The sequence below is a fragment of the Sphaerodactylus townsendi genome, linkage group LG05 (genome assembly GCF_021028975.2).
Source record: "Sphaerodactylus townsendi isolate TG3544 linkage group LG05, MPM_Stown_v2.3, whole genome shotgun sequence".
Lineage (NCBI taxonomy): Eukaryota > Metazoa > Chordata > Lepidosauria > Squamata > Sphaerodactylidae > Sphaerodactylus > Sphaerodactylus townsendi.
This window is the reverse complement of record NC_059429.1, coordinates 16,665,035-16,691,633: the sequence shown is the minus strand read 5'-3', so window position 1 is coordinate 16,691,633 and position 26,599 is coordinate 16,665,035. Positions and strand designations below refer to the sequence as shown.

General features: G+C 46.5%; 1 protein-coding gene across 1 annotated transcript; it reads left to right on the top strand.

The window, feature by feature from the left end:
* TINCR (TINCR ubiquitin domain containing) lies at window positions 1-26,192 on the top strand. Its single transcript, XM_048498863.1, has 4 exons — window positions 1-264; window positions 15,740-16,131; window positions 19,793-19,918; window positions 25,798-26,192. Exons 1-2 carry the CDS (start codon window positions 5-7, stop codon window positions 15,741-15,743), a joined length of 264 nt encoding a protein of 87 aa, XP_048354820.1. The 5' UTR covers window positions 1-4; the 3' UTR covers window positions 15,744-16,131; window positions 19,793-19,918; window positions 25,798-26,192.
* Window positions 26,193-26,599: the final 407 nt, after the last annotated feature.

Sequence of the window (26,599 nt, the reverse complement as noted above, 5' to 3'; positions counted from 1 at the left end):
AGGGATGGACACTCTGAGGAGAAGCTTCTCCCGCTGGAAGAGGTACCACATCAAGGTCCACCTGGGGGAGGACGACGTGCTGCTGCCCCTGACGGTGCGGCCCACTGACAACATGATGGACCTGCGGGCTTATCTGGTGAAAGAGGGCGTCACCTCATGGAAAAAGACTTTTTATTACAATGCCCGGCAGCTCGGGGAACACGAGACGGTGAAGGATGCCAAAATCCAGAACGGGTCGGTTCTCCTACTTGTCAATGATGAAAGGTAGGTCTTGAGGAAGGTTTGTGGACCTGAGACCCTGGTCTGGTTTAAAGTGATAAAACAGGCCAATGGACTACTGTGGGTGACAGGTAGAACATTCCTGGGGCAGAGAAGGGCTGTCAGGTTCCCCTAGCCACCGGTGGAGGATGCGGGGTGTCGGTAGGGTGGCCAGATCCAGGTTGCAAACTCCTGGAGATTTAAGGATGGAGCCTGGGGAGGACACAGACCTCAGCGGGGTACGAGGCCATAGAGTTCACCCGACAGAGCAGATGTTTTCTCCAAGGGAAGTCACATAGTCTGGAGACAAGCTGTAATTCTGGGGGATCCCAAAGTCCCACCTGGAGGCTGGCATCCCAAGGGCGGAAATTGGAGAGGGCAGCCTTTGGGGAGAGAAGGAAGCTCAGCAAAATATAACGTCATAGAGCCTCACCAGCACTACCAAAAAAAGCAGTCATTTTCTCCAGGTCTCTGTTCTTCTGGAAACCAGTTGTAATTGTTGGAGATCTCCAGGTAACACCTGACGGTTGGCAACCTTAGGGTCGGAGACTCTGAGGAGCCACAGCCCATCCCTCTAGGGCAGTGGTGGCGAACCTTTGGCACTCCAGATGTTATGGACTACAATTCCCATCAGCCCCTGCCAGCATGGCAAATTGTAGTCCATAACATCTGGAGTGCCAAAGGTTTGCCACCATGGCTCTAGGGTTGCCAGTCCCCCGGTGGGAGCTGTTGACCTCCTGGAATCATAACTGCTCTTCAGATTATGTGAACCCCTCAATCTATCTGTCTATCTCACTTTTCCTGGACAAAATGGTTGCTTTGGAAGATGGACTGCATGGCGGTTTCTAATATGGTCCCATCCCTCCCCAAACCCCACTCTCTCAGACTTCATCCTCAGATGTCCAGGTATTTCCAAACTGGTTCCCGACTTCGGGTTGGGAATTACCAGCAGATTTCTGAGGTGAATCCTGAGGAGGGCGGGGTTTGGTGAGGGAAGGGGCTTCAACCAAGTACAGTGTCATAGAGTCCACCCTCCCAAACAGTCATTTTCTCCAGGACAGGGGTCTGCAACCTGTGGCTCTCCAGATGTTCACGGACTACAATTCCCATCAGCCCCTGCCAATTGGCTATGCTGGCAGGGGCTGATGGGAATTGTAGTCTGTGAACATCTGGAGAGACACAGGTTGCAGACCCCTGCTCCAGGAGAACCGATCCCTGTCCCTGGAGACCTGTCGTAATAGCATGAGCTCTCCAGTCACCACTTGCAGGTTTGAAACCTTATATTCCCCCCATGAAGTTTGTCACAGCCAAAGTGTGTTTCTGCAGTGGGTGGAGCTTGGAGATAATTTCCCTTGAAGAAAATAACTGCGCTGGAAGGTGGCTCTGTGAAATTAGACCTGGCAGGTCCCTCTCTCCCTGGATTCCACTCCCCTCCCAAACATCCAGCTATTTTCCAACCCAGAGTTGGCAACCCCATTCTCAAGTATAGCATGAGCATTTATAGTTCAGGGATACTTTAGAAAAGGCTATGGAAAATGTAGTGAGTTTGAGAAAGAGAGAAAAAATACTATTTAACCACCCCAGACCTATAAAGTTGAGTTAGGCTAGGACAACACCCAAGCTCAGATGTTCTTTCAACTCCTCTCCCAGCCCGGTTACCCTCACAGGGTTATTGTGTGCGTGAACCATATAAGCCTCTGTCCTGAGCTTCTTGGATGTGATATGTTGGGACAGATAGATGACAGCAAGATGTGAAAGATCTTTTCTAAAATAGCATCCTCTGTATCAGTGATTCCCAACCTAGTACAGTGAGAGCATTTGAGGTTATGCAAAAAATACCAACGATTTACAAAATGAGTTTGCTAATATGGGGGTACAATTTTAGGGAAATGGGTTGCCAAGGGAGTATGCGAGTGAAAGAAGTTGGGAACCACTGCTCTACATGAAGATGCCCTTTGCCACTGATTTAGGGCTGTGCTAATGGTAGATTGGGGGGGAGGATGGAATTTCAGCTGACCAGACAGCAGTAGCACACATTTACAATTCAGGGTGTGATCCACCCGTGGCCAGCTTCAGGGCTTATATTCTGGCTCAGATTCTTTATATCAAAGGATCACTTTGTAGAATCAGCAGAACCCGTGTCTTGGAGTTTTCTTAGCCCTGGCAGATCTCATTGGCCCGAATAGTGTCAGCAGTAGCTGTTTGAGTCTCAAAGAGCATAAAGCAACATCTCTGAAATCAATTTAAAAAATAGATCAGCTTCTTTCTGTATTTTTAGGCTGACTCTACTTATAAATCTATCTTATGGAATGAGATACAGGCCATCTAGTCCAACGTCCTGCTCAATGCAGGATCAGTCTGAAGCATCCCTTATCAGTATCCTTCCTTATAAATCTATCATTACATAGACATAGTTTCCAAACACACAAACATACAGGAAAACAAAACAGAGAACATAAAACAACAAATCCCTGTATCCTGAATCTGAACATAGCATCAATTCTTAATCATACAGTAGGAGAGCCCTTGGGCGTTTCCCCACTTGCCACGACCCCCCTATGCCGCACGCTGCTCTCAGCGCGTGTCTTTTCTGGCGCGCGCCCAGGCTTCCCCACGACGGGTCATCAAAAGGTGCCGTTTGGAAGAGCACCAGGAATGACGCACGCTGAGGGGGTGCGACAGCGGCAGCGTCGGGCAGCTGCGTTGTTGCCGCCCCTGTAGTGGGGAGTGCCGGGGGACCCCGCGCTACTTGCCTACAGTAGTGCGCAGCTACTCGTAAGTGGGAAAACACCCCTTGTTGACAAAGGCTGTTTCTGCAAAATATCCCGAGTTGAGCAAGAAAAATATCCCTATGCAGCCGTGAATTCCGCATGGCTCCCAGTGGTAACGCGGGCCTGCCCTGGTGCTGCCCCGCGATATTTCCCTTACCCCGGGATATAAAAAAAATGCCAAATTGGTGGTTCTTTTCAGAGGTCCCGGGTGACCCTGCTGCCGTGCAAACACCATGGGAGCAGACCCGGTATATTTTTCCCTCCTCGCCACTTCCTCCCACTCCCTCTGTCTTTTGTAAGCACATATTCAAATCACCTAAAGCAAGACGGGGATGTTAACACAGAGCTGATTTCCCTACCAAAAAAACCCACGGCTGTTGGACTGAGCTCCAACTGTACCAACAAGAAGGAAGCATTTGCCTGAGACAGGATGCATAGATGGAGCTCCACAGAGCAACATCTTATGACTTGTGTTGCAAAATATATGTGGTACTTTTAGGTTATTTTTCCCTTCCGCTCACTGGGAACACCTCAGGGATGTACACGCATGTGCGGATACACTCGTGGGGTAAATACAAAAGACCTGGGCCGCGTGGAAAAAACTGGAGCATTTTACCTCCCAGTTCTACCTTGGCTCCTGGGAAGAAGTGGGGAGCCGTGCAGAGGCAGAAACTGGGATAAAATAGCTCCAGTATATACGATACCGGTTCTACCCCGGTGTAATTGTGCCATGTGAAAACGGCCATAGTGTCAAATCCAGATGTAGGAAAGCTGCGTTCAGATTTCCTCTCTGCCGTGAATCTCACTGGGCAACCTTGGCCCACTGACTGTCTTTCAGACTCGCCTACCTCACAGGGTTCTTAGGAAAAGATGTGGGAGGAGAGAATCACGAACTCGGGCTCTTTGGAAGAAAGGTGGGATAAAACTTTTACTAGCTCTTTGGAAGAAAGTATAGGATAAAACTTTAGTAGAAAGGCGAAGATCAGCTTGATTCCACAGACGGTGCAGTGATGCTAAACTATTACCTGCTCAGTAGGAGGACTGCTCAATCCATCTGTTCCATATAAAAAAGTAACCTATAAACATATGCATTCAAATTGTGTATTCTATTGTATGTGGGTGTGATAATGTCTTTATAAAAGTGATTTTTACATACCAGGTGTCTTTAAAATGGGGAAAGGGGTCCCAGAGGCATCCTGTTGGAGTCAGTGGGAAAGTTATTCAGTATGGCTAAAAACCTCCAGACCTCTGTTGTTTGGGGTGGAGGGGTAATATTTTCCGAATTATGGCATATTTTGGGAAGCGGGGAAAAGAGTGTGGGTAGTTCTCCTCTCTATTTTAATTGATAGTTGGAATCCCCTCATTAAAAAAATTGTTCAGATTGTGTTTGCTCCCACTTCTGTTCGCTCTGATCAAAGGAGAAAACTGCAGGACTACCTGTGAAATAATTTCTATGCACACACTTTCTCACTACTATTACATGAATACAAAACAAAAATATGAAATACAAAAGAAAACACACAAAAAATTAAATCTTAACTCATACAATAACTAGACTCACCCTATTAGAACCAACTACACACCATAGTACCCAAATAATGACTTCCCGCTATCTCATTGCTGAATTCTAATCCATTCTAGGTTCAATTTATCAATTACACACTGTATCATTACTAATATTCTAATAATTCAATCTGCTGTTTTCTTTTCAATCTCTAATTCTGCAATTATTTCTCTTCTATAATTATTTTTCAATAGACAGTTTGTTAAAGGTTTCCAGTTTTCTGCAAACTTCTCTGTATCACTGTCCCTTAATAAAGTTGTTAATTTTGCTATTTCTGAATATTCTGTGATGCAAAGAACCTCTTGACCAGGGAACTTTCAATAAGGCCAGAGCAATGCTCCTTGGTCCCCAAATAAGCTTCTAGATCTTAAGCTCAGTTTGCAACTGAGCATCCTAGGGACTTCGGCGTCCACCATGGCCTCAGCCGGCTGCAAGTGGGATGGGTGGTTTGCATGCCAGAGTGTCCCCCCACATAATAAACACACCCACCCACTTTCCTGCTCACGTGAAGAATAGCATGCCAGAGAATCTAACCCTTCCCCCATCATCCACGGAACTGGGAAGACACCCTGTTTTTTGTTTTTTGCTTTTTTTGTCTGACATGATCTTCATGTGACATTTGGAGAAACACTAATTACTGTTCTGGGCTGAAGATTTTTGCCTCTTGCTCAGTATCCTGACTCAGCGCTTAAAGACACTTTGAATAGAAGCCGAGCCAGTTTTTCTAGCTGCAGTTTGTTCCAGCTTCGTCTTTCTTCTTCTTGCCTCTGGAGGATCTTGTCCCTGGTTACTGATCTGAGAGATTCCTAGGTAGGTCCACTTGGGTGATGGGCCAGATAGGAAGATGGCGAGCCAGTTTGCAGCCTAGAGTTCCAGGCTGAAGGACGGATCAGTCGTATAACTTTGACACCAATTTATTTGGTTAATTTACTGCCAGGGTTGGTGCTCTATGGGAATGAGGCAGTTGTCCTGCAACTTATCATGTCAAGATGTTCCCTTATGACCATTTTTGCATGCACTACTCAACCTGTGACTGTTTGCTTTGCATTACTATTTGCTATTACTTCTTGGTAGTACTTTCAGAGCTTTTGAAAACCTCAGAGATTCTCTGATCTGAGAGCACGGTGTGTTTGGAAAAGGGGAAAACGTGTGCATAACTGAGAATCCAATCCGAAGGGAATGTATGCTCAGTGCACAGGACAAGTGCATAAACTGCCCATGTTAGTCGATTCAGTGTGTTAATTTGAAGACCTTCCCTGATGTTCACCTTCCCTGATGCTCATGCAAGCACTTTGATGAGAGTGCTTGCATGAACCTGGTGGAATTGCTTTTTTAGGTTAAGGCAGTTTGAAGCACTCCTCATTCTTTAGGGGTTTTTTGGAACCCGGAAACATTACAGGGGCCATCACCAAAAAAGCCCACCAACCTAGCAGAGGACCTTAGGCACCTCTGGGGCATGCGCGGCCTGGGGCCCTCGTATCTTCGAGACCGCATCACCCCGTATGTCCCTGCACGGCCTCTCCGCTCAACGGAGGCTAATTTATTAGTGGTCCCTGGCCCCTCGATGATGCGGCTGGCCTCCACGCGGGCCAGGGCCTTACGGCTCTGGCCCCGGCCTGGTGGAACACCCTTCCTCCTGTTGTCTGGTCCCCAAGGGACCTCAACGAGTTCCGCAGGGCCTGTAAAACGGAGTTGTTCCGCCGGGGCCTTTGGAGGGACCAGCCGCTGAAATGGTGCCCCAGGTGCCCCAGTCGGCCTGTTACTTAGGCCACCATCTAATGTGGCTCGCCTCCCTCCCCTCCCCTTTTTTTCTTCTGGGAGAATTTTAATGAAATACGGGGCTGGTCGGACGCCTCCTATTAGTATTACTATTAGTGTTTGTTACCGCTGTTTGAAAGATTTTTGTGATTTGTTTTACCATGTTTTTATGTTGGACACCGCCCAGAGCCCCTCGGGGATGGGGCGGCATAAAAGTTTAAATAAATAAATAAATAAATAAATAAATAAATAAATAAGGAGAGCAGAAGTGATTTAGAGCAGTGATGGCGAACCTTTTCGAGGCCGAGTGCCCAAACTGCAACCCCAAACCCACTTATTTATCGCAAAGTGCCAACGCGGCAATGTAACCCGGATCCTGAGGTTTTCGTTTAGAAAAAAATGGTTGTTCCTCGGTATGCGTTACATTCGGAGTAAGTTTGGTGGCAGTCGGATGGTTTTGTTTTGAAGCAACTCAGGTAACTTCTTTCCAACGGGTGAATCACTTAGCCCGTGGAGGATTTCCTCGGAAGCAGTTTCTCCCATTGCCAGCAAGCAACCCCAGCTTGCTCCTGCAAGCGCGGGATCGCTACTTTAGTTCTTTCAGATGAAAACTGGGCTGGGTTTAACAGCGCTGAACAGGGTTGCCTACACTGCTTCCCCAAAACTAGGTCTGAGGTTTAATGCTAATAATCGAGCCCAGCGGCCCAGGCCAGCCTAGATGTGAGTGGGGGGCACTCTGTTTGCGTGTGCCCACAGAGAGGGCTCTGAGTGCCACCTCTGGCACCCTCGCGCTATAGGTTCTACCACTGATTTTAGATGGTCAAAGCTGTAGGTCAGACATTCAAATTTGTTGGGCCCTCCCACCTTCCTCTCTACCTGTCTCCCTTTTTGCTTCTCTCAAATCCCCACTTTTCTCTTCCGCCAATTACTACTCCCCCTCCCCACCTGTCACTTACCTTGTCTCCTTTCATCCCTAACCTTGCGTTGAACTTTCTCCTTCCCGCGTTAAAAGACAGTCTTTTGTTTCTCTTGCGAGAAGCTGCGCTGTCAGGTCACATTCTCTCGCTGACTTTTCTCTCGCTGGGAGTCCGGAATGTTCCCTCATGTTCCATGACATCATTGGACACTCAGCCATTTTTAGCTGGTTGCGTCTCCTGAATGCCAAAGATGGGATCAGAGGACTGAGGCAAAGCGGCAGGTTAGCCGATGATTAATACGATGGATGGGACATTCCTCTGAAGGGTTACATTGGTAGGATGATTCACAGAGCACATCTTAAAAGCCCCAGGTAGGGGAGAAATGCGGGTTTATAAATCATCATAATAAATGACATAATTTTGAGCCAAGGTTTTCTTTTTCAACACCAGGACTCAGTAGAAGCAGCAAGTTAACATACCCAGCATCCACACATAGCTAATCTTGCAAGTCAAAGGGGTAGGAGGCGTAGGAGGTTAAGAGTGGCGTAGGAGGTTAAGAGCTCGTGTATCTAATCTGGAGGAACCGGGTTTGATTCCCAGCTCTGCCGCCTGAGCTGTGGAGGCTTATCTGGGGAATTCAGATTAGCCTGTACACTCCCACACACGCCAGCTAAAGCACCTTTAACAAATGCAGCTTCTCAGAGCTCTCTCAGCTCCCCACCCACCTCATACAGGGGGTTTGTTGTGAGGGGGGAAGGGCAAGGAGATTGTAAGCTCCTTGCAGCCTCCTGCAGGAGAGAAAGGGGGGATATAAATCCAAACTACCCCTCCTCCTCCCCCCTCGCTCCTCCCTCCTCTGTGCCTCCCTCCTCGCTCCTCCCTCCTCTTCCTCTTCTTCTTCTTCTTCTTCTTCTTCTTCTTCTTCTTCTTCTTCTTCTTCTTCTTCTTCTTCTTCTTCTTCTTCTTCTTCTTCTATGGTTTAGGATCATTCATTTTTGTTTTAGAAACTAACAGCGCCAGGTAACTAGCAGTGACATCCTTCTAAGTCTGAAGTGAAGGTTTTGTGTATGCATGTATTTTTATACCCACTCTGCCAATGTACGCTTTATTCTGCCACGGCTACAATAAACTGTCGATTGATCGATCCCCTTCTAAATCCAATAGGCTTGGAAGGGCATAACTCTCTCTAGGATTGCCCTATATGTGTTCTTTCTCTTTGCAACCTCTGGCTTATCAACTTCCCAATTAACATATTTTGCTCCACCGATTGGAATCTAGGAGACAGATTCCAAGCTGTGTGTTCATTTGGAACACAGCAACGCTTCTACCGGCGAGGCGGGTGACCTCACGCCACTATGAATATTAATCTGGGACGTGGACACCTTTTGAAATTATTTGTGGGAGGACCGAAGGAAAACGGTAAAAATTAAGCCGTCCCTCTTTTAAAAAAAAAATGCGTTCGCAGCTAGTTGGCCATTAGCAAGAGGCTGAGTCAGCTGTTCCTTCCCTCCTCGGCTGTGTTCTTTGAACTTGCAAATGTTAGCCATAAAAGTTCACTTAAGGTGGGCCTTGATGAAGCAGTGCTTAAATGCATCTGATAATATTTAAAATTTATCTGAACTTTAGCACCTCAATCCTTCCAGTAAGGCTTCTTTCCTGCAAATGCACCAAAGGAGAGCTGGGGAAATTCCCTGATTTTTTTTTCCAATTTGGGGAAATAGGGGGATAGAGCCGGAGAAGGGAAGTAATTCAGAAAGTACTATTGGGCTGATTATGGATGGTGTGTGGTGTGTGGCATGCGCTTGAAGTGCTCTTGCTGCCCACTGGGAAAGCCAAGAGCAAGAGGTGTGCAGCAACTTCCTTGTACATAGTACACGGAAACTTGCCACGCCCCACTTCTGCTCCCTGTGTGCAGCAACTTCCTTGTATGTCAGTACAAGGAAGTTTGCTGCATGGGGCTCAGTTGCCAGTGCGCTGTAATGGGCCTCTACATAATCGACCTTAGTATACGACAACATTTTGGTCGTTTCCGCACGGTCAAAATATCCCAGGGTGAGCGAGAAAAACATCCCTGTGCAGCCGTGAATTCTGCATGGCTGCTGGTGGTAACGCGGACCTGCCTTGGTGCTGCCCCGTGATATTTTTTTACCCTGGGATATTTAAACAATCACCAAATTGGTGATTCTTTTCAGAGATCCCAGGGTGACCTGCTCCCGGGCAAACACCATGAGAGCAGACCCGGTAAATTTTTCCCTCCTCGCCACTTCCTCCCACTCCCTCTGTCTTTTGTAAACACATGTTCAAATCATCTAAAGCAAGATGGGACTGTAAACTCAGAGCTGATTTTCTAGCAAATAAACCCATGGTTGTTGGACTGAGCTCCAACTGCAGCAACAAGAAGGAAGCATTTGCCTGGGACAGGATGCATAGATGGAGCTCCACGGAGCCACATCTTATGACTTGCGTTGCAAAATAGATCTGCTACTGGTCATTTTTCCCACCTCGCTACTTCCTCCCACTGTAAACACCTTGGGGATGTACACACATGTCCAGATACACTCACGGGGTAAATAAAAAGACCCAGGCCACATGGAAAAAAACTGGAGCATTACCTCCCGATCCTATCTTGGCTCCTGGGAAGAAGTGCAGAGCTGTTCAGAAGCAGAAATTGGGATAAAATAGCCCCGGTATGTTCGATCCCGGTTCTACCCCAATTTAATTGTGTCGTGCGGAAATGGCCACTGAGGGTTTTCCGCATGTGTACGTTGCTGGTAGGAATTGAATGTGGTCTCCCAGTGTGCCTTAGTTGGGTGCTGTATTCACTAGGTATCTCTGCCGCTGCCCTACACCAGTTCTCAGTCTGTATGAACCAAAGTCTCCCCAAAAGTATACAGATCTGCATATTGGGAACCATCTGTCATAAATCTGTTCTAGGCCCTCTTGATAATTGTTTCAGGGAAGAATTTGTACAGTATATTTTTATGGCTTAAGAGAAAGGCACATTTGTGTGTGCATTTCAAATATTGATTGTTTAAGAATGCTGCCAAAGATTCTCCTACCAATTATTAGCCTTGGATTTCAGTGCTGAATGTTTTCTGAACCTTTGCTTTGGGATTTGAGGTCTTGGTGCCATTAAAGGTTACAGAACAGGAGATAGATCTGAGAGAGTTCTTGTGTTGTGTTCTTATTTGCCGGCGGCTGGCCCTCGTTTCTTCTCTCTGTGCCTGCGAAATATCTATTTTGGGTGGATGTCTTGTTAAATATTATTAGTATGACTTATTCATGGAATCGTTTAACTCATTCCCTGGGGTTTCTTGTGGATAAATCTGTTGAGTGAAGGAAAACAGGCATTTTGTTGACTGTAATGTCAAGGTGCATAATAGTCAGTGCATGTACACTTAAACTATCAGGTGGTACGCGATATGCCATTTTATATACTTGGTGAGGCACATTTTGAACCTATGGCAATTAACTTTATTCTTTGATCATAATAATGAGTTTTTAAATAGATGTTTGGTAGGTTGTGCAACAGGGAACAGCGGAGGAGAAATGATAATGAGAAAAATTGGGATGCGTCACAAGTGTCCCTCTTGACATCTTTGGACACTGGAGTAGCACACAAGCTCCATTGAAATGAATGAGAACCATTCACGTGGAGGTCTATCCAGGGATATTTTGCTGTTTGAGGTGGAAAATCCAAGCAGCTCTTTTCTATCTTAATCATCAGTTTGGTAATAAATGAAATTGCTCAATATTTGCTCACAAAGGCCGGAATGTTTTTAAGATTTTTTGGGAAAGTTATCCAAAATATTCTGACTCACAGTCTGCCGAAACAACTCAGGAAAGCTTCTACTACAATAAGCATGTTGGTCCTTAAAGTGTTGTGACGCAGTGGTGGGATCCAAAAATTTTAGTAACAGGTTCCCATGATGGTGGGATTCAAACTGTGGCGTAGCGCCCATGAGGCTGGGCGGGGCACGATGGGGACATGGCTGGGCATTCCGGGGTGGGGCATTCCTCGGCGGGGCTGTGGCAAGGACGCAGCCGCTGCGCTGGTCCTTGGGCGGGAAACGAATGCACGCAGACGCAGGCTGCCACGCATGCCGGTGCACCTCCTGCTAGACTGCTTCAAGTTCTGCGCACTACTGCTGAGAGGAGGGGCGTAACTAAGGCAAAAATCACGTGGCAAAATCACCAATTAGTAACCCCCTCTCGGCACACACAAATAATTAGTAACCTACTCTCGGGAACCTGTGAGAACCTGCTGGATCCCACCTCTGGCTGTGAGACTCCGAGGCGGAGCAAGGGGAAACTGCGCCTGGGGTGTGCTGCCTGCACCCCTGCTGCAGCACCGCCCACCACCACCCCGCCCCAGAACGCCCCACCACACCCCCTCCATGGCCTGGCCACGCCTCCACCGCAGCTCTGCCCAGAGCGTCATGCCCCCTGTCCCCTGCTTTCGGTTGGGTTTGGGGGGGACGTATTTTGTTCTTTACCTCAGGAACATCACTTTTCTTTCCTGCCAGCCAGACATTCTGGGTATTGGACAGCAGAAGAGCATTCAGAAGGCTGGAAGAATGAAGACCCTCTCTCCTCGAGATAATTTGAGAATTTCCTTGTGGGAATTTAAAATGTCAGAAGGTGTTTTGAGAATTCTCTCAATGCTCAAAATACCACTATGTTTTAAAGATACGGTCAATTGCCCCGAAGGACTTTACAAGAACTTTTGGGACAGTTTTTTTGGAGGTTTAGGATGTGTGGGGTTTGGGGGGTGGGTGTATGAAAGGGTGCATCTCTCATTGTTAACCTATAACATCACTCTCAAAGTTCTCCCTGAGATTTAAAAAAATGGATATAAAATAAGTCGCTTGATGTAGTGTTGGACTAGGGTTTTGCAGAATTTTTATCATGAAGGTCACTGGATGACCTTGGGCTAGTCCCTCTCACTCAGCCTAAACTACCTCCTAGAGATGTCTTGAGGAGTCATTCCATTCCTCTTATTTATACAAGGTCATTGGTCCATCTAGCCAGCATTGTTTTCAGTTAGACATTTATGCCCAGCTTTTCTCCCCAAAGAGATTTAAAGAAGCTCATACCATTCTCCCCTCCTCCGTTTCATTCTCACTACAACAGCTCATCTGGAGAAATGGATGCTTTGGAGGCAGGGTTGCCAGATCTAGATTGGGAGACATCTGGAGGTTGGGGGGTGTTGAGCCTGAGAAGAGCAGGATTTGGAGAGGGGAGAGCCTTCAGTGGGGTATAATTCCATAGAGTCCACCTTCCACAGTGGCCAATTTCTTCAGTGGAACTGACCCCTGTTGCCTGGAGATCATCTGCAGTAGCGGCAGATCTCCAGGCACCACCTGGGGCTTGGCAACCCTAATTTGATACGGCATGTGCCACTGAGGTCCCTGCCCAACCAACTTTGTCTGGAAGAGCTGAAACTTTTCCCATGATTCTGGGACCTTTAAAGAGAGTAATGGAGGTCGATGCTGTTCCCAAAACCATTGCAGGCCTTGGTGTTGGCACGCTTTTGGCGTCTGCACAATCTCCTCCCCTTCCCCTAAAGTAGGTAGGGCTGAGAGAGTCCTAAGAGAACAGTGACTAGCCTAAGGTCATTCAGCGGGCTTTATGTGGAAGAGTGGGGAATCAAACCTGGCTGTCCAGATTAGAGTCTGCTGTTAATGTGGAGGAGTGGGGAATCAAACTCAGATTAGAGTTCGCTGCTCTTAACCATGTCACCATATTGCCTATCTTCCCTTCATGGCTCTCCTAAATGACATGCTCCTTTTGTAGAGGTGACTCGGGGTTCAAAATGTGGGGAATCCAACTCAGATTAGAGTCCGCCGCCCTTAACCACTTCACTATACTGCCTATCTTCCTTTTATGGCTCTCCTGAATGACATGCTCTTTTTGTAGAGGTGACCCGGGGTTCAAAATGTTCCTCAGTGGTTTAGGCTCTGAGTTTGGACAAAAAATTACCACTTTCTCCCGATGCTTGTTGGCTGATGACTCAGAGGCCGTCACCTTCGTCCTGAAATATTTAACAGCTGGGACAACATAGCCCCAACTCCCATTATTGTTGGAGAGAATAATTTGGATGCAAGTTGCAAATTAATAACCTGCTTTGGTTCTCTACAAGTCTGAAGAAGAAGCTAAATTTGCTGGACAAAAGGTCACTGATTGGAGGGATTCACAGTAGAGGAATTTCACCAGTTTTGTTCTAACGTGGTGGTTGTGTTAAACATTTAACAGACAAAAGGAGAGCTGGGGTGCTGTGTGGTTTCCAGGCTGGATGGCCATGTTCTAGCAGCATTCTTTCCTGACGTTTCGCCTGCATCTGTGGCTGACATCTTCAAAGGATCTGATAGTGGGAAAGCAAGTGGAGTATATATACCTGTTGGAGTGTCCAGGGTGGGGGAAAGAGCCATTGTCTGTTAACAAGTAAAGGGTGCAATTAGCAAGCTAGATTTACATGTGTTGAGTGGGACCCACCCATTAGCATGTGAGTAACAATGAAGATAGCAAGGTCAATAGGTGAGGGCATCTGAATAGAAGTAGCCTGGCCTTTGTTCCCTTTGATTGTATACTGTCTATAGTCATCCTGTGTTTGTGTGGAGCTGATTAGTCACTGTCTTGACTCTAGTGTTTTTCAACACTGGTAGCCAAGTTTTGTTCATTTTCATGGCTTCTTCCTTTCTGTTGAAATTGTCCATGTGCTTGTGGATTTCAATGGCTTCTCTGTGGAGTCTGACATAGTGGTTCCAGGCTTTGGGCCAGTGCAGGTTGGCTTGAAGGACAGAAGAAAGAACTAGGGAAAGCAAAAGGGGTCTTTTCAGCTTGTTGGGAAAATAGTTCTGCTGGCAATTTCCCAAAATCACGAGTTCTGAGAAAATGGCTGCTTTGGAGGATGGGCTCTATGGCATTCTACCACACTGAAATCTTTCCACTCTGTGCCCTCTCTAATCTACACCTTCAACACCTCCAGGAATTTCTCAAACCAGAACTTGCCACTCTATCCAACACATGTCATAGGGTAGCCAACTCTGGGTTGGGAAAAGCCTGTAGTCTGGAGATTTTGGGGGTGGAGCCTGAGGAGGGCAGAATTTGGGGTCAGGAGCAACACCAGCAGGCTATGATGCCATAGAGCTCGCCCTACAAAACAGCTGTTTCCTCCAAAGGAACTGGTGGTCTCTGTAGTCTGGAGATCGCTTGTAATAGTGAGAGATTTCCAGGTTCCACTTGATGGTTGGCGACACTAGCACATGTGTGAACCCATATGAGCCCTTTGGGGATAGGGCGGTATACCAAGTTTAATAAATAAATAAATAAATTATAAATGAATATGCCTGTCTGGGCTCTTTCATTGAGTCATAGGTGATTTCCTCACTGGCCATTAATCCTGGAACAGTCACCCGAAATATCCAGGTTCCCTCTAGATCTCCTCACAGTCGAACACAGATCAGTCCCATTTCTGGCGTGCCTCCCCTGCCCTTACCACGGGATTTTCCTGGACTTGCTTGTATATGAACCTTTTTGAAAAAACACTCCAATGGGAGCTAATAGGAGATGGGGGCTACACATTTCAGGGTCCATAACTTTGGCCCCCATGAACCAAACTTCACCAAACCTGGGTGGTATCATCAGGGAAGTCTCCTACGGATACCACCCAGGTTTTGTGAAGTTTGGTCCAGGGGGTCCAAAGCTATGGACTCCCAAAGGGGGTGCCCCATCCCCCATTGTTTCCAGTGGGAGCTAATGAAAGATGGGGCCCACACATTTGAGGGTCCATAACTTTGGCCCCCATGAACCAAACTTCACCAAACCTGGGTGGTATCATCAGGAGGGGCTCCTAAAGATACTCTGAAATTTTGGTGCTGCTAGCTTAACAATTGCACCCCTGACAGCAGGCACCCCACCCCACAAGGGGCACACCTAGATCACTAGAAACATGCTGCAGTGAGGATGTTGGAACCTGGATGAAAAGGTGCCGATTCTTTTGCAACTTGGTTGTATCTAGATTAAATTTTCAGTGGGAATTTGGCCATAGTCTCTTTTGTTGAGTCACATTCTCTCTAAATGTGTCTGCAGTGAACTGGGCGCTTGTTTGGGGGGGGGGGGGTTGTTTGCCAATTATTCCCAACCCCTCAAATAGCGTGAGGGCCACCTCATAGAACTGGCGTGTTTGCTTCCCTTCCAGCTCAGAAAGAAATGCCTCTTCTCAGATGGCTTCTATTTTGGCACACAGTCTAGAAACAAAAGGGTGGACTCCCTGCTGTTGGTAGCGACTGTCTTGCTTTATGTGCAAATGTATGCAGATTTAATCAACTCACCCGTATGATTAATCAACTCAGATTTTTGATTTTGCGCTGATGCTGCAATGGCTCTCCTCCTTCCCCCTGGCCTGTCTTCCTCTCGCTGTGCCTGGGTTTTGATTGACGTGCTGAGCAAAACCTTTGTTTCCTCCTCAGATAATTCTCTCCGGAGCGGAGCCAAGGAAGGATGTGAGAAATGAAGAGAGGTGATGAAGGCTGAAGGGAAGCAGATGGGGAGGTTGGCAGCTCCGGCTTCACTCGGTGCCTATTTCTCGGCGTGCTCCTTGCCACGTGCCAGCTTGGGCAGACAGACGTGGGCACTGAGGACCTTTTCCGCCATATTTTGAAGCAGCTGGGATCTGTGAGGAGAGCGAAAGGAAGCAGAGATCTCGTTGTTTTGAGTCCTGAGGCCATGGAATTCCAAAGGAGCTGTTCACAGGAGATTTCGGACTGTCCCATCATCGATAGCAGCAGGACAGCGCCAAGAGGGAGCTTTCAGTGTTCCAAAGCACATTATCTTGGTGTGATCCACAAAACACCCCTGTAAGGTAGGCCGGCATTATTTAGGACTGGATTTTGAAAACGGTCTGAAGATCCCTGTTTACCCAGCTGCACCCGCTTTTGCTTTTCTTCACCCCAATTCCCTCTCTTGCTCCCCATCCTGATCAGTTCAAATTAATTTGGTTTTGCCATCTGATTTCAAGCAATAGTTGTGTATGTGACTTCAAAGATTGGAGTTGCGTGCAGAGGGGAACTTTGAACTGGTTGCCATCTGGATCACAGCTCTTTGGCACTCCAGTGGTGTAGTAATTCACATCTAACTAAGGAGACTTGGGTTCCAATCCCTGCTTGTCATTAAATTTACTAGACACAGTGTGTAACAAAGTGATGGCAATCTTTTAAATAAACATATAGTAGCTTTACTTAGTAGAAAGGAATGAAGGAACACAATGCCTGTTAGGGTCTAGGAGTTCCTCTAGCTGACTTATCCAGAAGCCGGAGTAAAAATCTACACTCGATCTCCATCAGATTCTAATATCCAGAAATGAATATAAGCCATAAAACTGATGGCTGAACTACTTTACACTAACCACTTCTGGCGTTTGACTTTATAAATCTGAGCTTCCAACGGGCAGACATGAAACCTGAGACCTTCTGGGTTCCCAACGAGGTACCTGAATAATTCTTCCTGATAAATTATTAAATCACATTCAAGACTAGGAACTGAATGTCCTGAGCAGGGCAAAATGGATGATTCCTCCACCACAGGTTGTGGCTGCCCCAACATCTTTCCCCCCATGAAATGTAGGTGGTTGAGACCACCTTTAAGGGACCTGTTGGTAACTAGGGGTCTGGGTTTCCAAAATATAGGTTTTTCGGCATTCTTTTTCCTCATGTCCAAGTTCCTGTTTTGTTGGTGTTTATTTTTTAATTTTTCCTCCCTCTAGTGGTAGATTTGATATCACACCTGATTTTATCAAGAATAAAAAGCTGCTTAAATCAGCAGGGACTTAAACAAGATTAAACCTTCTGCTATATTAAATTGACCACTAAAGGGAGTAAAATATGTGTGGAACTTAAAAAAAAAAGCAAAGCACCGGGAACTTCAAGATGAGGAAAAAGAGAATGCAGGGAAGGCCAACCGCCACATCGTAGAGCAAGAGATTCTTGGATATTATGCTCTTACTCTTACCATTGGTGAAACCCTCTTTCATCAAAACTAGTGTTTTGGGGGGTGGGAGAGAGACTACAAGTGTGACCAATGGGAACCAACTGGGAGTGGAGTTTGACCTCTTGTGGAAGGCCCTGCATGGAATTGGCAGTTAGCCATGCTGGTAGGCAGGTTGGAGCAACTGGGCGGGAAGGCAGAAGAGCTCGCCTGGCTGTTATGATGACGGATACATGATGTTCCCTCCAGGGAGAGGCAGTTCTCTTGCCACTCCTGACAGCAACTTGGAGAAAGGCGTGGGGGTGTGAGAGAGATGCAGGCCTTCCACTGTCAGGTTTCTTTTTGGGGGGGGGGGGGAACGGAGAGTTATTGTTTGATTGGGAAATGAAGCATGCTTGCATAGGTAGGCTCTGGCACTTAGAACTGGCTCAGAGTATTTAGCAGAAGAGAAGGAAACCCAGACCTCCCAACAGAAGGAACTTGAGACAGAGCAGGTCTTAGCAAGGGCTTCCATAGAAGGCTGGGTTGCACCTGTGTCCAAGGGGCAATTGATGCCTCCTCCCAGGCCTTCCTGCAAACTCTAAAATAGTTTTAGAGATAGTTTCAGAGATACTCTAAGATAGTTTCAGAGGGTTGCTGCTGCAATAATTGTGCATGTCAGTTACCTTAAGTACCTAAAGGTCAAGAAGGAATTTGGGCTAGATAGCAAAAAATACGAATGCATTTATTCACATTCAAATCATAACTTTGTAGTAGAAGGGCCATAGTAGTCTGGCTGCCTTATGTGCATAACATCACAGTAAATTAACACACAAAGTCTTATATAACACTTTATGATCCAAAATCAAATGCATTTCGGCCCTTTGGCCTTCGTCCGTGGTCAAAAGTGGTAATACAAAGTGTTACTACCCAACAGAAAGTACAAATGGAACATTTAAATGACTGAGATAAGTAATCAAAGAGTGATGCACCATTGGCACGCAGATCTTCAACATGAAACCGATGTCCAATCAAAAAGTATAAAATCAGGGGCGTACCACCCTGGGGAACATGTGGGATCAAATGTCCCCGGGCTGTGGCCATTTAGTCATGTGGAGGATGGGAAATGCCCCCCCACACACCCCTCCTCCTTCCCTGATGACCTGGTGCAAAAGAAGTTGTTTGGTTGTAGTGGGGGAGGGCGGCCGTCCATATGGGACCGGGAAACTCAGATTTTGCACCGGGCTACATTTTCCCTAGAGACGCCTCTGTATAAAATGATGCACCAATCATGCCAATCAAGCCAAATTCTGTTATTTTTGTTATGACAGCATCCTTTAATAACTCAGTTTTCTGTAAGTCAAGAGGCAATAGGTATAAAGACATATATAGTAGGTATACATGACTTGTACCTATACTGCTGTTTTCAAGTTGAAGACCTGGTACATAATTCTCTGATTGTTTGTTTCATCTAGCCATTAAAAAGAAGCAGCCGTGTGGATCCTAGCTATGGCCCTTTCCGCACATGCGTGGAAACGAGCCTCCACTGGCATAATTTATGCTGGTGGAGGCTCGGGGACCGTTCGCGCGCCAGCGTGTGAGCGGTCCTCTCCACTGACTTTCATGCCCAGGGTCACTCTGGAGGGCTGCAGGGACCCGCCCACGCTGTCCTCCAACCTCCAGGGGTCTGATGGCAGTGTGGGCGGGTCTCTGCAGCCCTCCAGAGTGACACTGGACATGACAGTCAGTGGAGGCGATGGGGAAAGCGGCGTCTTCCCAGCGGTGCGGTTTGCACCGTGTCGATGGGAAGACGCCACTTTGCAAAAACCTCGCTCATTGAGTGAGGTTAAAAGCAGTGGCTTCACACCGCTCCTGGTTGGCCAGGACGGCGTTTTTGCCTTCCCTGGGCCACTGTATATTGCCCGTGCGGAAAGGTGTGTGGAAAAGTGCACAAAAGTGTGCCCGTGCAGAAAAGTGTGTGTGAAGATCCGGATTGTGTTTCGGACAGCCCCAAGCTCCACAGGGTTATTTACTTCATTTATCATCCGCTTTTCTTGTTGAGACTCAAGGTTAGGAAATCTGTCGCTATTGTTTCTGTTGTGTATCACCGCGGGTGACATCCTTGGCAAAGCCCCACACCATTGCAGGCTGCTGCTTCACGCTCTGCTCCAGACTGATAATACTGAACTTGCCGTGTCTCCTCCCCCCCACCCATTTGAATGTTTGTTAAGATTCTGTGACATCACAACATTTCAGTAAATGGCAGTAATGCTTTGCTTTTTTGGCAGCAGCTAGATTTTTTTCTTTTAGCCAAGCCAACGGCGCAGCATGCTTTAGTGCGCCTTATTCTCTATGGCTGTGGCGTCTGCCTTTCTCGTTTTTTTGTTTTTGTTTTGATGGATTTCTTCACAAGAGGAAAAAGAAATATCAGTAAGGAGTGATTTTCTCTCCAGCAGCTTGGAAGGGCTGCCTGCTATAATGCGTTCTCCCTTCCTTCCTTTTTGGGGATGGCTTTTGATTGACGTTCATGTGCCGTCTGACAGTTTCTCCTTCTAACACAGGTGATGCTTTCCTTAGGAGTTTGAGGAGCTGCCCGGTAGGGTGCCATCCTTCAGAAGGAAGATTTTGTCTTTCTTGCAAGAAACAAAAATCTCCAATCCCCCAACGCTCTTAAGAAACATTCAAAGGTAAGGAATGGACAGAAAGCAAGGGAGATTCATGGAATATTAGAAAAGAACAAGAGTTCAGTAGCAGATACAGATATCCAAAGAAACGAGCTGTGACTCATGAAAGCTCAGACCCTGCTAGAAATTTTGTTAGCCTTTGAAGGGCTACTGGACTCTTGTTCTTTTCCACCAGTACAAACAGACTCACACAACTATCCAGTGTGATCTGTCTCCTTGGAATATTAGGAAAGCCCATCCCAGGGCCAAAGCTAATTGCAACCTATGTATCTTGTTTTATTTATTTATTTTTATTCAATTTATAACCCACGCACCCACCCACCCCCAGCTACGTTGGGCTCAGGGCGCTTTCCAACAACATGCATATTACACTATAAAAATATATAAAATATCAATTAGAAATATACACTTTAAAATCATAGATCCATGTGGGACAGGCAAGGGATCAAGGAATCCTAGGATTGCCAGATGATGGAGTGGTCTATTGCCGAGGTGGGATCCAGCAGGTTCTCACCAGTTCCCGAGAGTGGGTTACTAATTATTTGTGTGTGCCGAGAGGGGGTTACTAATTGGGTCTGCTTTTCCGTTAGAAATTCCATTAGGTCCAAAAATCATAAAGTCCTGTTGTTTCCTATGTGGCTGGTTAGCGAAGGGAGAAAATGGGATAATTCTCCCTGTTGGGCGGTTTAAGAAACATGTTTTAGAAATATGGTAAAGTTCCTTGTTTAAGGAAAGTATATTTCTTTTGATTTCTAGAAACAAAATTAAGTATTTGAAAGTATTAAGTATTTGACAGGCAGTCAATTAGAGAAGTAGTTGTTTCTGTTGGCAGTAGACGATAGGACTTGCTATAATGAGTTTCAATTATGGACAGAAAGATACCAGCTGGAAATTAGGAACTTTTTTTTACAGTAAGAGTTTTTTACAGTAACAGAGAAATTATTAATGCCCCGCCCCAGGAATGCCCGGCCATGCCCCCTTCGTGCCCCGCTACGCCACTGTTGGCGCTACGCCACTGTTTGAATCCCACCACCATGGGAACCTGTTACTAAAATTGTTGGATCCCACCACTGGGCTATTGCCTTCAACTCTGCCTGTGGGTTATCCAAAAGGCGTTTTGATCAGCCACCGCCACAGACAGGATGCTGGGCTATGATTCAACAGGGTTAGACACCTGGTGAGCTCAGAGATATTCTAGGCCCCTCCCTCAATGATTTTAGCTTACGAATTTGGGCGGGGAAAGGAATGAGGTGTACATGCACAGAAAGTGTGCTGCTCAGTTGCGCCACGAGAATGAAGCCCGGCCCCACCTTTTGCTACCCCTGCCAATGAACGCACAAACGGTATAATGATTGGCAAGGACCGAGGTGCTTTAAACGAGCCATTAAAATTATTAACTACATTTAAATAACTTTATAATACGTTTAAGTTTCTGCACTGACTTACGATGCATTTATATGTAGGTTTTTAAGCAATGATTTATAGAGGGCCCTCCCTCACACAAATTAATGAAGCTGAAAGTGCATTTTAAAGCCTGCTCTCTTCTGGGAAGGAAAACCGGCTTCTTCTTCCAGTGAAATAAGAAGAAAGTTGGAAGGTGTTGGCAGCTCTGGCCATCTTGAGAATTTGTCTGAGGATCCTAGGTGGAAAGTCTCCAGGGCACACAGTCCATTGTCCGGAGGTCCCTAACTGGTTTGGGAGACATCTAATTGCTTGAAAACTGGATCTATTGGGCCAGGCTGTGGAGAAAATAGCCAATAAAACTTGCATTTTGTTTATGACCATCATCCTGTTCACATGTTGCAGTGAACGCATGTTCATCCAGCATGTATATTCATGCATCTGTTTTGTAAGAAAGACACAATAGGTTTTCACTTTATCATTGAAACCAGAGGTGTGATCCAGCAGGTTCTCACCAGTTCCCGAGAGTGGGTTACTAATTATTTGTGTGTGCCGAGAGGGGGTTTCCTAATTGGGTCTGCTTTTCCGTTAGAAATTCCATTAGGTCCAAAAATCATAAAGTCCTGTTGTTTCCTATGTGGCTGGTTAGCGAAGGTAGAAAACGGGATAATTCTCCCTGTTGGGCTGTTTTAAAAACATGTTTTAGAAATACGGTAAAGTTCCTTGTTTAAGGAAAGTATCCTTCTTTTGATTTCTAGAAACAAAATGAAGTATTTGAAAGTATTAAGTATTTGACAGGCAGTCAATTAGAGGAGAAGTAGTTGTTTCTGTTGGCAGTAGACGATAGGACTTGCTATAATGAGTTTCAATTATGGACAGAAAGATACCAGCTGGAAATTAGGAACTTTTTTTTTACAGTAAGAGTTTTTTACAGTAACAGAGAAATTATTAATGCCCTGCCCCCGGAATGCCTGGCCACGCCCCCGCCCAGCCCCATTGGCGCTATGCGACTGTTTGAATCCCACCACCATGGGAACCTGTTACTAAAATCTTTGGATCCCACCACTGATTGAAAACGGGGATCAGTACCCAGAAAAATGTGAGCATTAATCCACATTTGCCGCTGTATATGCACTGAGTGTCACATGAGAATTATTCAATTCCCCCTGAAAGAAAAATCAAGTTTATATCAATGGTATGTCTGTTAATTGTAACGTGTGCACAGTGACATCGCTGAGGAACTCTGGGGAAGGCCCTTAAAGGGAATACCTTCTGCAGGACCTTTAATATTTACCTGCATTTGAGGCTTTTTTTTTTTGCAGCAGCAGGACAGAATTTAGTTCTCCAGCATATTCCTTTCTTCTTCTTTTTCTACAGCGCTCATCGGACACGCACATCTTTGTGCTTCATGTATTTATGTTGCCCTGCATGTTGCTCCTGTATGATTGTTGCTGTTTATCTTATGGATGCACATGTATTTATTTATTTTCACATTTTTTTTATCCTGCCCTATCCCAAAGGGCTCAGGGCAAGTTACAACAGTTAAAAACCGTAAAACATGTAAATACAATATTATTAAAACTTTTGTCTTCTGGACTCTGGCTCAATATACTTTCTGCGAGCTTCTAATTTTGTGGTAGCCCGGGTGTGGTAGGTTCTCGGTGTTCACCTCACCACCCCGCCAGGTATTACAACCTGCCAGGTGTTTGAAAACTCTGTTTTTATAGCCTCAGGCAGGCTGCAAAGACAAGCGTATGGAGCCGCTGAGGTGGGGCAAATTTGAGAGGGGCAAATTGGAAAGGTGGATTGCATTCCTTCCACCTCCTTAGCTTTGCTGATTTTCTTTTTGCCATACCTTCAACAGCTTTCAGCATCCTGTGACTAAGCTGCCCTCCTCAGATGTTGGAATGTTTCTGAACATTCAGGGATTTTAGAACAAATCAATGAAGAACTGGGACTGTGTGAGCTCACTGAATCTTTTGCCCACCTGACCATTTTTAATCCATTTTAATTAATCTCTATGCAACTGATTCCAGCTTTGTTGCATAGTAAAGTTATTGTGAACATTTTGCAGATGGATTAACCGAGGCTGAAATGATGCCCAAACCACGCTGCTCTACTAGATATTGAAACCTTGGCCCTTTCCACATGGGCCAAAAACAGCGCCCTGGGGACGGCAAAAACGCCGTCCCCAGGGAGCTGTTTGCATGGGGGGTGCAGCTGCTGCGCAGCCGCGGTGCAAAGCCGCCGTTTTCCCACCTCGCTTCCCCAGCGAGGTTTTTTGGAAAACGGCGGCTTCCAGCTGCTGCCGTGCGAACGGCAGCGGCTGGAAGGCGCCATCCCACCCCCCTTTGCCCAATCGACCTACCTTCTCTGCGACCGTCCGGCATGTTGCCAAGGCCTGGGGACACGCCCCCCTGCCCTGCAACGCCGGAGCGGTCACACAGGGCAGGGGGGCGTGTCCCCTGGCCTCGGCGACGCGCCGGACGGTCGCAGAGAAGGTAAGTCGATCGGGCGACGGCGCAGCGCGGTGCCGTCATCCCGGTAGTTTCTGGGACTGTTCGTGCGAACGGTCCCAGGGGGGTTGGGTCAGCGTCATGTACGCCAACCCAACCCCCATCGAGGCCGTGCGGAAATGGCTCTTGCATCCAAAGTTCAGCCTGTTGAACTATCTTGTTTTCATTTATTGAAATAAACCTTTTGACTGGGGGGGACTGTCTGAAGCAGTTTTCCATGCCAGTTTCTTTCCTAAAACAAATTACAACATGAAATCAACTTCATAAAGCACAGATCAATGACTATAAGTAACATAAACGGAGGTTAAGAATATGATTTTTAACATAGAGATGTGGAGAAATTTCTAAAGCGTTATGCCCCATTCTCTTCAAACTCCATCCTGTTTCACCACTGCCCTCAAAAGCTCCTGGCACTTGTAGAGGCAGTGCTGGCATTGAAATCCTGTGGGCCTGCAGCCCAGGGCCTTTTCCAGCACAGAACATATAAAATGTTTTGCAAACGTTTTGAAAATAACTGTTTTGGCCTTTTTTGTCCACATGGCATGAAAAAAAATAAAGTGTTTCTGGCAAAAACAATTATTTCCTTTAGAAAAAAAAACCCCAAGCATTGTATCTTTGAAGCTGTGGAGACTTGAAATATATACATATTGTCAATTCTCATATCATGTCTACGTAGCTTTGAAGATGCCTCACAGGGAGAGAGAGAGAACTGACACGTTTGCATAATTGGCAACACTGAGTTTATTAGTGCACAGAAATGTCGGGCAGCCCTCATGCTAGATGATGAAATGTCCATAGGACACTTCAACAAATGGTGGGCAGCACAGAGATTCAAACTGAAGTGGCAGAAAATGGTGGGCGACAAGCGGTGCAGAAACAAAACGGAGAGCTTCAAAAATAGGGCAGGAGAAATAAAACATTTCCTTTTTTACTTCGGCATCACAAGCAGGAAATGTTTTAAAATCAGTTTGAGGGGGGAAAAGATCGCTAGTTTAGCGGATCAAAATAAAATGTTTTGAGGGTGGAAGGAAGGGTTTTCAAAATGTTTTTGGGGGGAAATGTGCAGAATTTCTCCTCAAAATGCTTTTATTTCTGTCCTCGAGACGTTTTATTTGTGTTGTGAAATGGACCAGTGTTTTACATGCTGAAGGTCCCAAGTTCAAATCCAAGGATCTCCAGTTAAGAGGATCACATGGTCTAGGGCAGACCTGGGCATTATACGGCCCGTGGGCCACATCCGGCCTGCCGGATGACCCTGACTGGTTCCCCTGCCGTGCTGGGGAGCGAGGCATCTTAAAGCCCCGCAGAAGCCGGTTGCCTTGGCTGCCGGCTTCTGCGGGGCTTTCAAAAGCGCCTCGCCCCCCTGCCTTTTGGCCTGGCCCTCCACAATATTTTCTGTTTCTTATGCGGCCCCATGGAAAAAATAATTGCCCCCTGGTCTAGGGTCTTGGAGAACCACATAATGGACAATGCTGAGCAAAAAGAAGTAGCCACTTGAGGAGTTCCTAACATTTCGCCTGCATCTGTGGCTGGCATCTTCAGAGGTGTACCGCAGAGAAAAGTCTGTTTCACACTGTGTCTAAGTGAGAAGGATTGTTGTGAGCAGAAAATGGAACAGGGAAGACTGTCGTTAAAACTGTTTTGGATCCTCGTTAAGGAGAAAGGCCAGCCTAGAAATAAATTAAAGAAATAAGTTTAAAATACCAACATAGCAAATAGAACTATTCCTCTCTTTTAGCTGTGACAACTGCATGGAGCTTCCATGTTTCAAGGCAGTCTGCTGCAAAATTCCAAATCCTTGGGACCAGCAACAGGGTAACATCACACATTTTATTCCCTTTTTTTGTGAGATTCCTGCAGGTCTGGCTGCTAGAAACAGGATGCTGAACTAGTTAGGCCCAAGACGGCTTTTCTTTCCAGAGCACTCCTGCTTGACTATCCCTGTTGTTCTTTGCTAAATTGCAGGGCGAGGAGCAGGAGAGGCAGCTGCAGCGTGCAGGCTTCGGGCCTGCAATCCGTGCCAGCTTCGTCATGCAAATTGGTGTTTTGACTGCGAGAGATTCTCCAAAGGTCCGGTCCCTGCTGCTGCTGCGGTGTCTCTCCAACTGGCTACCTTGATAATATCTACTCCTTGTGGTCACACCCTCTGTCTCTGTTGTGTGTGTGTGTGTGTGTGTGTGTGTGTGTGTGTGTGTGTGTGTGTGTGTGTGTGAAACCGCCTTCTTGCTCAAAGATAAAAACAGGTCCAGGCAGGACGGTTTTGCCCAGCTGCCTGCTCAAAAAGAGGGATTTCAGGCTACTGGGGTGTGAGAAGGGCGGGGTGGAGGGTTTCGGTCACAGCCAGTTTCGTTAGTGTTGTAATCCTCATTTTTTAAAAGAGAGAGAGAGAGAGAGAGAGAGAGAGACGAATCCATGTGACACTGGCAGAAATTGCATTTAGACTCTTGTTTCGTTTGACCTTCCCTTGTTCAAATTCTTTTTTCTCTCTGTGTCAGCATTAAGGAGGAGTTCAGCTTTCAGGGTTGCATTCTGTCTCCTCACGCCGGGTTCTTCCTTGCAAAATGTCTACATTTTCCATCATGATTCTTGTGCTTAGTGACTTGCATCTCAACTGGGGGTGCCAGCCTCCAGGGGAGACCTGGCGATCCCCTGGAATTACAGCTCGCCTCCAGCCTGCTGAGATCAGTTTCCCTTGGAGAAAACAGATGGGTGGGCTGTATGGTTTTGCATCCCACTGAGGTCTCTGTCCTCCCCAAACCCCATCCCC

What these genes read in the sequence shown, in the direction of transcription:
- TINCR (XM_048498863.1), top strand. Translation starts at nt 5, where the DNA reads ATGGACACTCTGAGGAGAAGCTTCTCCCGCTGGAAGAGGTACCACATC.